Source organism: Jaculus jaculus, chromosome 3 (assembly GCF_020740685.1).
Source record: "Jaculus jaculus isolate mJacJac1 chromosome 3, mJacJac1.mat.Y.cur, whole genome shotgun sequence".
Lineage (NCBI taxonomy): Eukaryota > Metazoa > Chordata > Mammalia > Rodentia > Dipodidae > Jaculus > Jaculus jaculus.
In genome coordinates, this window is record NC_059104.1 from 135,550,674 (window position 1) to 135,564,731 (window position 14,058).

Consider the following 14,058-nt stretch of genomic DNA (forward strand, 5'->3'; position numbering starts at 1 on the left):
CTTTAATCAGTATAAAATGACTTTCTTTATCTTTCCTCACTAATGTTGATTTGAAGTCTATCCTGATAGATATTAGGAGAGCGACCCCTGCTTTTTTCCTAGGCCCACTTGATTGAAATACAATTTTCTAACCTTTCACCCTAAGACAGTGTCTGTCTTTTATTGAGAGATGAGTTTCCTGGAGACAACAAATGGCAGGATCCTGCCTTTTAATCTAGTCTGCAAGCCTGTGTCTTTTGGTTGGTACATTGAGGCCATTGATATTATGAGTTGTTATTAAAAGGTTTTCATTTATTCTTGCCATTCTTCTTATTTTGTAGTGTTTCATGTTTTCCGTTTACTTGTTTGTTTTACCTGTTATTTGAGTGTTGTTTACTTTTTTTCTATTTCCTCCTGTGTGTGTTTTGCTTTCTCTTCAGCATTATGAATTCCTTCAAGTATTTTCTGTAGAGCTGGTTTAGTTGTCATAAATTCCTTTAGCCTGTTTTTGTTGTGGAATGTTCTTATTTCTTCATCAATTTGGATAGATAGCTTTGCAGAATAAAGTAATCTTGGTTGACAGTTGTTATCTTCCAGAATTTGGAATACATCCTTCCAAGCCCTTCTGGCTTTTAGGTTTGTATTGAGTAATCTTCAGTTATTCTGATGGGATTGCCTTTGTAGATGATTTGCTTTTTCTCTCTAACTGCTTTCAATATATTTTCTTTGGTTTGCGTGTTTAGTAGTTTAACTATAACATGGTAAGGAGAGGTTCATTCCAGATTTTGTCTGTTTGGTGTTCTAAAAGCTTCTTGTGTCTGCATTGGCATTTCTTTCCCAATTTGGGGAAACTTTTCTTCTGTGATTTTGTTGAAAATACCTTCTAAGTCTCTGGACTGAAATTCTTCTCCTACTATACCCTGAATTCTTATGTTTGATCTTTTCATAGTGTCCCAGATATCTTGAAATTCCCATTCATACCTTGCTATTAGCTTGTCTTTCTCTTTGTTGGTCTGTATTAGGTCTGCCACATGGTCTCCTAGTTTAGATATTCTGTTCTCTCCTTCATCCATTCTACTGGTAAGACTTTCAACAGAGTTTTTTGTTTGTTTGTTTGTTTGTTTGTTTTTAATTTCATTGACTGTATTCTTCAGAGCTAGGATTTCAGCCTGATTTTTCTTCAGCGTTTCTATTTCCTCACTCATGTCTTGTAATGACCTCCTTATTTCATTAAGCTGCTTTCCTGTGTTCTCTTTCAGAAGTTTGTTTTCTTCTTTAATTCCTTTGTTTTCTTCATTGATACCCTTCATTTCTTCTTTGATTTCTTTGAGTATAGATACCATCACTTTCTTGAAATCTTTGTCAGACATTTCATCTAAAACAGTCTTATTGGTGATCATTTCTGATGGATTTATAATTTTTGGTGGGGCTATGTTCTCTTGATTCTTGGCATTTCTTGTATTATAATGTAGTGACTTTTGCATCCTGAATTGATTTGATGCTTGGCTTTTCTACTTATTTGCGGTATTCCCAGACGTGGCAGTTCACCTCAGGATATGAATTCAAGGTGCCAGGTGTAGCTCTTGTCCCCCAATCTAGCCATAGAAGTAATCCTAGGTGTTGAGTTTGCTTGCTGAGCAAGTGTTCTAGTGGACTGGATGGAACAATTTACTGGCAAATTCTAAACTTCAACTGAGTAACATACACAATCAATAAAAACCAGCACAAAGTGTGCATTTGTGGGGACTAAAACAGATATTCTTATAAAGCCAAATTCCCTAAGGGTGTGTACTATGCTACACCCTTAATCTTGTCAGCTGGGAGGTAGGAATTTCTGTTCTGAATTGGGTTCCAGGTCAACCTGGATCTGGATCAGACCCTGCCCCCAATAATGACAGAAGCAAAAGACAAAGATCCTATAAATATGAAAACATCAAAGACAACAATATTCAACCCCCAAATACAGGTCATTTGAAAATGGTAAAGCCAACCAAGAATATATAAGCCATAACCTGCCCTGACAAGGGAAGAGAGATTAGCTCTTCCAGTGCAGGCCTATGTGCCTGTTTTTGTTTATGTTTTGTTTTGTTTTGTTTTTGTCAGTTGGCCTTGTTACATTTTGGGGTGGCTTCTGATCTCACCAATGCTGAGTGCCCGCCTTGATTCAGTCCTCTTTGTTGTGCTGTGGAGCTGGAGCTTTGATCAGTGGTGCTGGCTGCATTGCTGTTTGGGCCTGGGAGAGTTCAGACATCTGGAGTTGCTCATGCAGTTCCACCGAGGTCCCGTTTAGTAGCTCTCTAGTTGGTCTCAGCTGTCTTTCCTTCAGATTTCTTAATTTTGCAAGAAGGCTGATGAAGTTGAAAATTCCCCTTGTTTTCTCTCTGCTGCTGCCGCCACTGGGTGTGCCTGGTGAGGTGGTGCCAGTGGGTGCGCGGATCGTGGACTTCCAAGCACCTCAGTGGGAATCTGGCTGTTTTCCTCCTTTCTGGTAGATTTTGGTCTCTCTGGCTTCTCCACTTTGTCTAAAAATAACCTATGCTCCTTCACTTTTCAGAAGAAGAGTTTATTTGGCTGGGGTTTTGCTTAAAACCCTCCCTAGGCTGGTTTGGCATGGCTCCTGTGCCACCATTTTACCTGGAAGTTCTGTTCATTCTTAATGCAGTTGACTTTTACATATTGACTTTGTATCTTCCAACCTTCTGAACCTTTTCTAATACCATTTTGCTTCTTTCTTACCTGTATTCCATTTATTTATTTTTCTTGCATATATGCCCTAGGCATACACTATTGAGTAAAAGAAGCAAGCATGATACCCTTTTCTTACTCCTGATATTAGGGAGAAATCCTTCAGTATTTCAACATTAGGTATACTGTTAGCTGTGGGATTTTATAGATTCCCTTTATCAAGGAAGGGGTGTTACCTCTATTCCTAGTTGAATTTGTCAAATGTTTTCTTTGCATCTATGGAGGTAATCATGTACATGTTGTCCCTTATTAATATGGTTGACTACCTTGAATTTTTGGGATAAGTAATATTGGACCATAATGTATAAACATTGCTTATGAAGTTTGTTGGTATTTTACTGAGGAGTTTTATGTCCATACTGATACACAATATGACATTGATTGTAGCAGTGAATATTTTATAGCAATCTAAATGTCCATCTACAAAGTAGTAGTTATATAAGCTTCTTAGCAATGTAAACAATAACACGAAGACTATATAGAATAACATATATGATCTGCAAGACATATCATGTTTTTTAAAAATATTTTTTATTTTTATTTATTTATTTGAGAGTGACAGACAGAGGAAGAGGCAGAGAAACAGAGAGAATAGGCATGCCAGAGCCTCCAGCCATTGCAAACGAACTCCAGATGCGTGTGCCCCCTTGTGCATCTGGCTAATGTGGGTCCTAGGGAATCAAGCCTCAAATCAAGGCCCTTAGGCTTCACAGGCAAGCACTTAACCGCTAAGCCATCTCTTTAGCTCACATATCATGTTTTTAAAATGCCAAATGTTGCACAATTATTCCTAACATTTATGTGAAATATAGCATGACCAATATCAAACAATATGTTTTTATTTCTATAGATATTTAAATAGTAAGATATATGAGTGAATATAGTTCAAACAGAGAATGATATCTCCAACAAGCGAGATAAGTGGAATAAAGTGGACCTAAGAGTTATCTCTATTAATAAAATACTTATGATAAGAAAAATGTATTTTGTATAAACATAAAAGACATAAATTGTTCTAAAATGACATAAATTGACTTAAAATAAAAATGGACTGATTGACATGCATATATCCTTGTTCTAACAAATTTCACTTTAGGAATAAACTCCTGTTACCCTATCCTACTGTCCTGTCCTGTTCCTGCCTCACAAACCTATTTAAAAGTAGCTGGTACAATTTTAACTTATCTCTCTTAAGTTTGTTGGCATTTTGCTGAGGATATTTATGTACATACTGATACACGATATGACATTGATTCTAACAATGAGAAATACATTTTAAACAAGAATCACACACAGAATGTGTACAAGTGGTTAATCTCCATTATGAACTTGCTTGTATTAAGGAAGGCCTAGTAATAAAGTAAGTTTCTGAGGTTGGAGAATGAGGGTGCTGGCCTAATGAATGGATTAGCCCCTTAGTGGACTAGTAATGGCATTTCTAGGAGGTAGATGCTATGTTTTAATTGTATAATCCTATGTTAATATCCCTACAGCATATTAAAGCACAAAATATTACAAACATTCCTGTTATTATTAGAAATAAACAAAGGGAATTAAATGTCATTTCATAAAGTTGCAAGCAGAAGACTGAAGTTCGATCTCCAGTACCCACATAAATGTCAGTGATGCACACCTATAATCACAGAACTGGAGGCAGAGACAGGCAGATTCCTGAGCTCACTGACCAGTTAGTCTAGCTTTATTGGTGAGCTTCAGGCCATTGGGAGACCCCGTGTCAGAGGAGGTTAACACCTGAGATTGCCCTCTAGGCTTCACACACGCGTGCACATGTTATAAAAAAAAAAAAACCTAGATGCATACTCTCACCCATAATATTTAGCATTCATATGAATCCTTCCCATTGGAAAAGACATTCACTGTGAGAATGTGACAGTATCACTCATCAGGTAAGGACTTCTCTTTTCTCCTGGAGTATGACTAGCTTTTATCATGAAGTGGTAATGAAGTTAACCCACTGCTTTTGCAAATCTACTGGGGTCTTAAAGTTCTTACTTATGCCTTAAATGCATAAGAAATAACCATATTCACATAAAATGATATGTGTCTGTTCAAATACACCAAGAGAAAAGTCTCATAAAACACCAAAATTCCTTCTTTCTAAGGGGTGATTTTCTTAGTGTAATGTGGTATGGGTTGATTTGGGGTTTTGATCTTATGTTGTTTGAATTAGGTACTATTTTATAATAAAATAGAGGCATATATATTTTTCTTAAACTCTGGAGTTTAAATTCTTACACACCTGCTGAGTGTGCTGATTTCACTGGCGAAGCATAGTGTCCTCACATATACTGAAGCAAGTGTAAAATACCCCTGTCCCAAACCCAAATAAAATGTAAATAGTTACCAGCCAGCATTTCAGAATCCAACAGCCACGTCAGGTACAGTTATTGACATAGTTTGCCCAGTAAACCAGACACACTGTTCACTTACTGACTTTTGCCCTGGCAGTCTCATTCATTTCCACCCTTTCTAGCTCCGCAAACAGCCCGAGCAGCCCAGCTCCTACTTTACTTGGAAATAATCAAAGAAATGGGCAAAAGTAAACACCAGAAGAGTTGCAGGAATAGCCAAAACAGCAGAGGCAGAAGGTGATGGTGTCACGTGAAGCCATCGGTTTTGTCATGTGGCAAATCTCTTTGCTTCTGCTATCATCGTGTGGACATTCAGAGAATGTCCTACAGCAAAGCACAAAGGAACCTCCCAAGTGATGAGTGAGACTCATGTAACCAAGTAGGACTCCAGGCTGCTGTAGTTTGCCAGTTATTAGAATAAAGTGTCACAGGCTAGATGGTATAGACAATAGAAACTTCTGATATCCATCCTGGAGGCTGAAGTCTGAGATCCATGTGTGGGCAGGGTTGGTTCTTTGCTGAGTTACTAGGACACATTCCATCCTCCTCCCTTAGCTTGTTGGGTGGTTTGTTGTCAGTCTCTGCTGCTTCTGACTTGTGGAAGCATCCGCCTGGTCTCTGCCTTCATGCTCTGGTGCTCTCCTGTGTGTATAGTCATGTGCAATTTCCTCTTCCTCTTCCCTAGAAGGTATTTGGTCATAGTGGATTAAGGGCTCACCTGACTACAGTATGGTCTTATCTTAACTAAATACATCTATAATGGTCCTAGTTCCAGATGAGGCCACACTCTCAGGTTCTGGGGGTTGGAGCTTCAAAATTAGTTCAAGGGAGGGAGGGTTGCAGTTCAACTTAGGGCACATTCAGATGGCACTCTGAAGAAACTGGTAAACAAAAGATTCGGCTACAGGAAAAAAAAAAAAGAACTCTACATGAGTTAACTCTTGACTTCCCAAGCAGTTTAAGTGGGAGGATGCTGTGTGGGCCTTTAATCCAGCACCAAAGTGTGGCTCAGTCATGTATCGTCTGTGATTACAGGTTACATTGAAGCAGCAGTCATTCCTGCCGGAGCTCGGAGGATCCGTGTGGTGGAAGACAAGCCTGCTCACAGTTTTCTGGGTAACACAAAAACTCCCTCCACAGTTTCTGTTCTGAAACTTGGCATTGACTAGAGGCTGGTAGATTTGCTTCAGCATCCTTTCTCAGGTCAACCCCAAGATTGCACCTACCCTTTAATCATAATGATGTAAGTACTCAAAATGGACCAAACAGTACTGTCATATAAAATACTGAGCCCCAAGGTAGATTTGAGGGTTGAGTGGGGGGGATGTAGAGTCAGTTGAACCACCAGCTTTGAATGGGAATGAAGATGACAGAAGAGTAAAGGAAGCTGCCAGGCATTGGGAAAATATAAGTTTCCCAAAGTTCCTCCCAGAGAGTTAAGTGCCATTAGCCTAACAGCATGAACACATTGTCCATCCTTCAAGATGCCCCTGCATACTGCCAGTGGATCTGCGGATATCCCTTGCTGGGAAAGAGCAATGGCCTTTACTGTAGTGAGTTGGATTGCAGAACAATCCCGATGGTCTCTGAGTGCTGTATAGCCCAGATTTGTGGTAACCATTTACACTGATCTCAGTTGAGCACAGATACCTACATCTCTGTATAGGATTCCATCCCAGAACTACTGTTCATTGCTTTCTGTAGGAAATCTCTCAGTGAAGCACCTTCTTAACCAAAGAAGACCCTCCAAGTGAGTTCCAGGCTGAATTTTCAGCCTTGCTCTTGACCCCAGTAAAGGTCAGCCTTATACTCTGAAGAAAACACTCCTCAGATGCTGTTCTGCTCTGCTCACCAGGATGGAAATGCTGTTGCCCACGTTCTTTGGCCAGTTCAAACCCCATGTTCCTGACTTAGAATAAAAATGACTGGTCTTCTAAGATTCCTTCATATTGTAATCTCAGGCTGTGATCTGAGGTACTGCTTTAGGTAGGGAAAAAGAAGGGAAAAGTGAGACATAATTTCTCAGTATCTTGAATAAGTTGAAATTACCCACAAAACCCTGTTATTTTAATTTTTATCTACTAACAGAAAACCATAGCATGGCATCTTTGTCCACATTCCTGCCTTAGTAGATTACTCAGAAGAATCTATGCCATATATATATATATATATATATATATATATATATATATATATATATATATATTGGTTTTTGAGGTAGGGTCTCACTCTGGTCAAGGGTGACAACCTGAGGTGCTCTGAGACAAGCACAGAACAAATCCCTAATAGGCAAGTAGACAACAAGCCCACAGTCCTGTGAAACAAGGAGTCAGAGAAGACATGGCACACCCACCCCAGGAATGGGCAGGAAGAGGGCTGGAGCTTTGGGTCGGGGCTCACCAGCACCCCAGCAGCTACAGCTCCCCCTTGGGTCCCTGGCAGCCCTGATGTCTCCTCCACAGTGTTGCCACCTGCCATCTACCTTGCTTGCTTGCAAGGCTAGTGGCTGTGATTGTTCCTGCTCATGAGGTCAGACCTGTCCGTCACCCAAGTTAATACCCCATCAGTTTTCCTTCATACTCACCCTGGCACAGTCCCAGCCGTGCCTAGCACACTCCTCCCCAGCTGTCCCTCCCAGCTGTCATGCTGTAAATAGAGAAACACTTACAAAGGCCATCATTTGAAACAAGGCCTGCACAGCCTTTAGCAACCTTTTCAGAGTGACAGCCTTCCCTGAGTTCTCAAAGAGGCTGCCTCTTCTGTCTGCCACCTGAGGAAAGCAGGTCCCCTCCATTAGAGTTGGCATCATAAGTCCCATCACCTCCTGTCGCCTCCAGAATTGACCTTTACCAACAGGTACAGAGGGAAGGTAGTATTTTACCTGGGAATGGTATTTGTACTTCCAAGGGACACTGGATCTTCATGAGAAGCTGAGGTCACTTTTCACCCATATTCATGTCACAATCCCAGTTGTCTAAGAGCTGGCCCAGCTGTGAGAGCAACATATTGATTCTTCCATAAAGCAGCAACACATGCCCTTCAGATAAGTCATTTATCTTCCAGTCCTGGCTCCTGAGACACCTCAGCACACATCCTCTGGACTGACCTCATTCCCAGCTACCTGAAGGGAACAAGAAGGTTTTCTCCATCTCTGCTTTTCTGTAGCAGTAGGAAAGCGGGTGTCAGAATCCTTTCAAATCGTCAACTTGGAAGTCCTGGAGTAAAAAGGAACTTTTCCTCTGGTACTCACTATAGGATCAACGAAAGCAATGACGGCTGGATGCTGCCCCAAGGAGCTAGCCCCTGTCATTTTTTCTCTCCCAAGTCTAAGGAAGACATATGCAAATAAGACCCATAGCATCCATATTAGGTATTCCCTGTCACTAGACCACACTTTGCTATAGAGACCTGACACACAAGGTACCACAAAGAATTGCTATGGAAGCAGAAGCACCCGAGGACTCGGGAACAGGCCCAGATTCCTCTCTTCATCTGAGTCCACTGCCATCCGTGGAGCCTCTAACATTTGCCACTAGTGGCCAGTCAAGACTAGAAAGTGACCAGCAGAGACGTATTTCCACTGGAAAACACATGACATGCCTTCATTGTATGCACTTGAGAGAAGTTCCTCTTTACACCAAGGAGACTGGTTTAAATGTCTGAATGATTTGGCTCTCTGGAAGCAGTGCTGTATTTTCATGGGAGCTTGGGGCCAGCCTCACTACCCTGTCTTATCCAAAGATCACAGCCCCAATGTCCCAGGCCCTGGTGTATGGACAGAAACAAGCCTGAAGGTGGTCCACGCATATTATGTTTCTAATGTTAGTTCCAACAGGCCTCATTTCCATTCGGACCTGGACGCGTTGGAAGTCAACTGAATGTAACTCTGAATTACTCTTGCATTTTCTGGGAGCAGTTTCTGAAGAATTTCCCCACCTACCTTCAGCCCACGCTGGCTGGCTGCTTAAACCACCTGGAAAAGGAAATGCCTCTGCAGTTTGTATCCATAGCTCAGGACAGAGCTGGCAGGACTCCGAGTAGAAATAAAAGAAACTGACTCAGTGCCAGGAGCAGAAATGGATTGACTGTGGGTCAGGTCTTTCCGTTGATTCCAGGACAGAGAGAGGTGAAAAGAGCCCAATCAGCCTTCAGCACCCCTTGGGGCATGAGGATACAGGGAGGAGATCCCACCTCTGCCTCAAACACCTCCCCATCTTCCTTTACAATGTCCTAACATCTCAGGATAGCTAAATATCCACCAAGAGAAAGGTCCAAGCTGAAAAATGCATATTTAGCACATTACCTTGTGTCTGGGCCGTGAGGAGGTTTTGTTCTGCTGTGGCATTATAGGAAAGCATGACTCCACCCTTGTGGCACTCAGCAAAAAATCTGTCCAACAGTTGAAGGGATTCTGAGAAAAACCCACAGAAGTATACCTCCTTATTTTGTGGACAGTGGTTTAAAATATCCAGCCTTTGGCCTAGGCAGAAGCAGCAAGAGGAAATCTCAACAAATCAGAACATCAGACACTGCAGATAAAATCAAGCTGCTGCAAGAATTCAATTCCCTGTGTTGTGAACTCTGCAATTTATCTATAACTCATATAATTCATGATTGTTTTAATCACCCTGTTGAATTTTTTTCTGGGTTTCCAGCTCCTAATTTGAACTGTAAACTAAGTGATTTCAGCATGCTGGCAAAGATGCCTTGACTATACCCACCCGTGCCTGAAGGTTGAGGAGGCATTAGTTTATGGAGCTCAAACTTATCTCATGTGGAGGGCCTGCTTTAAGAAAAAGGGCATGCTGTGTGCTGGGCCTTAGGAGGAACACCTACACCTAGGAACAACAGGCCCAACAAACCCTGCTCTGAGCCACTCATGGAAGGCAGGAGAGCAGAGCTAAAAGCCCCACCAAGCCATCAGATCACGGTACTCTGCATTGAAACTGTGTTTTCACTGTTAGAAATGTTCATGATATCACAGCAGATTCTGAAACTGAAAGGTTAACCCTGAACGGAACACCAAGTGCTGCATTGTCAAGTTTAGCAGAAAGTTCTGATTTTTCCAGCATGGAACACAGGAATTCACAAATGCTGCATCTTGCTAAGTGACTTCTATGCCCAAGCCATCCCCAAGCCACCTCCAGAGGCCGACGTCCTCCTTCTCACTCTGCCTTCAGTGAGAAGTCACCAAGGAGTGCATGCACGCCATCTTCCTGAGGACCAGGAGCCAGCTCTTTCCTGGGGGGCGGGGGAGGCTGCAGGGGCAAGTGGCGGTGGTTAGGCGACATTGTCAGTGTCTGAAAGCTTGTAGTTACCATGGCGATAGCTACTATCTGTTCTTGGGCACTGAAATTTCTTCCTTCTGTAATCCGGCATGTGGCACTGCTCCTTGTGCCCACCCAAAGTTGTGATTCCCACAGCTCAGCACTGGGACCTGCCCCGCCAAGGCCAGGAGTACCCACAGAGCACCAGGTGCTTGTGAGACACAGCAGTGAACATCTTTCTCACCTTCTCTTCACCACTGAAGCCTCCGTGTGAGCCCGCTTATACTTTGAATAGCAACACACATCACGATCAAGGCTATTTTTCCCAGAGCCGATTGTTAGCAACATTCCATTGTCTATTCAAAGGCTGGTTTCCCAGTGCCTTAGCCACATCCAGTGGCTCCTCTGATGCCCTGCAGGCCACCTCCTGAAATGCCTGTTCCACTCAGCCCACCAGGGATGGTAAGACCCTGAGCTCACACCACTGGGCCCCACCTTGGCTCTACCTCCATCTTCCCCATGGAAGTTGAATGGCTCCCACAGGACCATTCATTCAGCTCACCGCAGTAGGTGTCCAGCCGCCACCCCACACGGGTCCATTCAGCTCACCGCAGTAGCTGCCCTGCCGCCACCCCAAGCATGGCCCCAGTTGTGGTTTCTGTTATCTCCAGATATGCCTTCTGCCTTTTTCAGGCCTTTCCCAAATGACCTCACAGATGTTTAACTTTTGATATGTTTCATGGTAGTTTCACGTTCATAATTCATAAGTTGTTGGAAGCATCTTACCAAAAGGGCCAAAGAGATGTAGATGCAATAACTAGTGGGAAAGAGCCGCCTGGACAGGAACATTACTGTCAGCATGGAGAAAGAGCAGAGGCTTGGGGACAGGATGCCAGGCCTGCTGCACCTCGGGGCCACCAACGGAAAGGAGCCAGGCATGGTGGTGCACGCCTTTAGTCCCAGCACTGGGGAGGCAGAGGTAGAAGAATCACTGTGAATTCAAGGCCAGCCTGAGACTACATAGTGAATTCCAGGTCAACCTGGGCTGTAGTGAGACTTTACCTCAAAAAAAAAGAAAAGAAAAGAAAGAGTAGAGAGAGAGAAAGAAGAAAGAAGAAAGAAAGAAAGAGCAAGAGATAAAGAAAGAAAGAACGAATGAGCAAAGAAAAGGTGATTGGCAAGAGTTAGTCTAGTCCAGTTAACCCTGGTCCTCTCTTCCCACTTGGAGGCAGATCTGGGCTTTTATTGAGAGCCTCACTGACCAGTTGGGTGACAGTGGTTATAAAAATATACACTGGCTCAATAACCTGAAGAAATATGAGAATTAAAAGTTGCTGATGGGCTAGAGAGATGGCTTAGCGGTTACATGCTAAGCCTACAGGCCCATGTTCGATTCTCCAGATCCCATGTTAGCCAGAGGCACGAAGGTGAAGCAAGCACAAGGTTGCACATGCCCACTAGGTGGCAAAAGCATCTGGAGTTCTATGGCAGTGGCTGGAGGCCCTGGTGCACTGATTCTCTGCCCCCCCCCCCCCCGTCCCCCTGGTAAAGAACAAAAAGCAAACTTGTTGAAGTAGTAAGTGAGATTGGCTTGGTTCTGTTAGGTTCAGGTGTGTACAGTTTCATAGTTGAGTGTCTTGGCAAGTTACTTAACCACTCTGTGCCTCCATTTCTTCATATGAAAGGTGAAGAAAATAATTCAGAGGATTGTTGGGGTGGTTAAAAAGGTAAAATGGTTACATAATAGTTCTATGTAGTAACATGTACTTCTTAAATATTGGTCTCAGGTGGTGATATTAGAAGAGGAAAAGAAGAAATTCTGAAGTCCTAAATATTCTCACCTCCTTTTCGGTAGACAGAAATTTTCTACTCTGGGTAGAATGTCTCCAAACAGATTCAGTTCTAACAGCCCAGCATCTCTTTTTTAAAATCTTCCATGGCCCTCCCTGGATAGTCACCTCTCCTATTTCCCAGGTACCACCATGCTGGACAGCAGGCTGCTTATTTTCATGGGCAGGCACTACCAGTCATGGCCCCCAGCTTGCTTCTCCTCCATGTTTATTGCAACCATAGCATCCTGAAGGCCAGACCTGCCCAGCATCCTGCAGCTGCTTGCCATCTGAGCTGGATTTAACCTCAGGCTTCTGACCCATCCAGGGCTACTGAATTCATCACCCACTGCTCACCTTCATGTCTCAACTCTTATCATCCAAATTGGGTGATGAGGGTGGCATTGAGTTTCTCACCTTGACCAGAAAGCAGTAGAAAGTGAGTAAGCCTCGGAATTTGTGAACTGCGAACTAGGACTTCCATGACTTTGAGAAGCCCTGGGTGTCCAAGGCTCTAGCTGCATGTGTGGAGGGGCCTGCATGGGAGTTTCATTTTAGGGAACTACACAAAGACATACTGTCACCTTTTGTCATCTGCTACCTCCTAAATGCCAAAGTAATGTCTACTTCATTCCAAGGATTTCCCCCAACTAATGACATACACAAAAAAGAAGGGACTGTAGGGAGGGCTTAGCGGTTAAGTCACTTGCCTGCTAGCCTAAGGACCCTGGTTTGATTCCCCAGTGCCCACACAAGCCAGATGCACAAAGTGGCATGTGCTTCTGGAGTTTGTTTGCATTTGTTAGAGGCCCTGGCACAACCATTCTCTCTGTCTCCCTTCTCCCTCCCTCCCCCCCCCCTCTCTCCTTGCAAATAAATAGATAAAAATAAAAAATGTTTTACAAAGAAGAAAAAGAAACTCCAAATTCATTGCAGAGGTCTCTCCGCAACACTTTGAAGCTAATTGGGAAGGTTGAGAGAATACCTGCACTGTGGCCAGGCAGAAGCATGTTGATTTCCTATCTCTTCCACAGGTTTTCTGTCAAGCATGATCAAGTGCATGTGGGGAGCCCAGGTTCACAGAGCTGTAGTGTGAGATCCCCCAGCTATGGGCAGCTGGGCTTTTTGTGTTTGTGTATGTAACAGAATAGACATTGTTTACAGCTTGAAGAGTGCCATATCCTCAGGGGATGCTGGAGTGAGCCTACCCTTCCAAAGCCCCAGGGAGGTAACCATAAAATGGACAGATGATTCATTCTTCGTGGCTGAATAATACTCCATTCTCTATATTACACTTCATTTTCTTCACCCACTGCTCACATTGGCTCCAAGGCTGATTCCGTACCTCACCTGTGGTGAGAAGTACTTCAGTGCTTCACTAGTATCTTTTTAGTATGCTGTTTTCCTTTCCTGTGGACATTTACCCAGAAATAGGATAGCTGTATCACATAGTAGATCTGTTTTCAGTAGGAATTCCCCATAATGGATGGAGAAATGTACATTCCCATCCACAGTATATAAACATGTCCCTTTATCTCCACCTCCTGCCCAGCATTTGTTACTTTTTGTTGTTGTTATTGTTTCATTGGTAATAACCATTCAGGCTGGGATGAACTAACTCACATTTCCCTGGTCACTAGTGATATTAAGAATTTTGGGGGGCTGGAGAGATGGCTTAGTGGTTAAGTGCTTGCCTGTGAAGCCTAAGGACCCTGGTTTGAGGCTTGATTCCCCAGGACCCATATTAGCCAGATGCACAAGGGGGCACATATGTCTGAAGTTCGTTTGCAGTGGCTGGAGGTCCTGTCATGCCCATTATCAATCTCTCTCTCTCTCTTTCTCTCTCTGCCTGTAGCTCTCAAATAA

The 14,058-nt window shown here is 43.1% G+C and overlaps 1 protein-coding gene across 2 annotated transcripts in view; it reads left to right on the plus strand.

Moving 5' to 3' along the window:
• The window catches only part of Adamts17 (ADAM metallopeptidase with thrombospondin type 1 motif 17), a 335,608-nt gene that overhangs the window by 245,016 nt on the left and 76,534 nt on the right, over window positions 1-14,058 (plus strand). For both annotated transcript variants that reach the window (XM_045144992.1, XM_045144993.1), the window contains exon 16: window positions 6,132-6,212. In XM_045144992.1, the coding sequence (XP_045000927.1) occupies window positions 6,132-6,212 (81 nt within the window). The remainder of the gene's footprint in view (window positions 1-6,131; window positions 6,213-14,058) is intronic.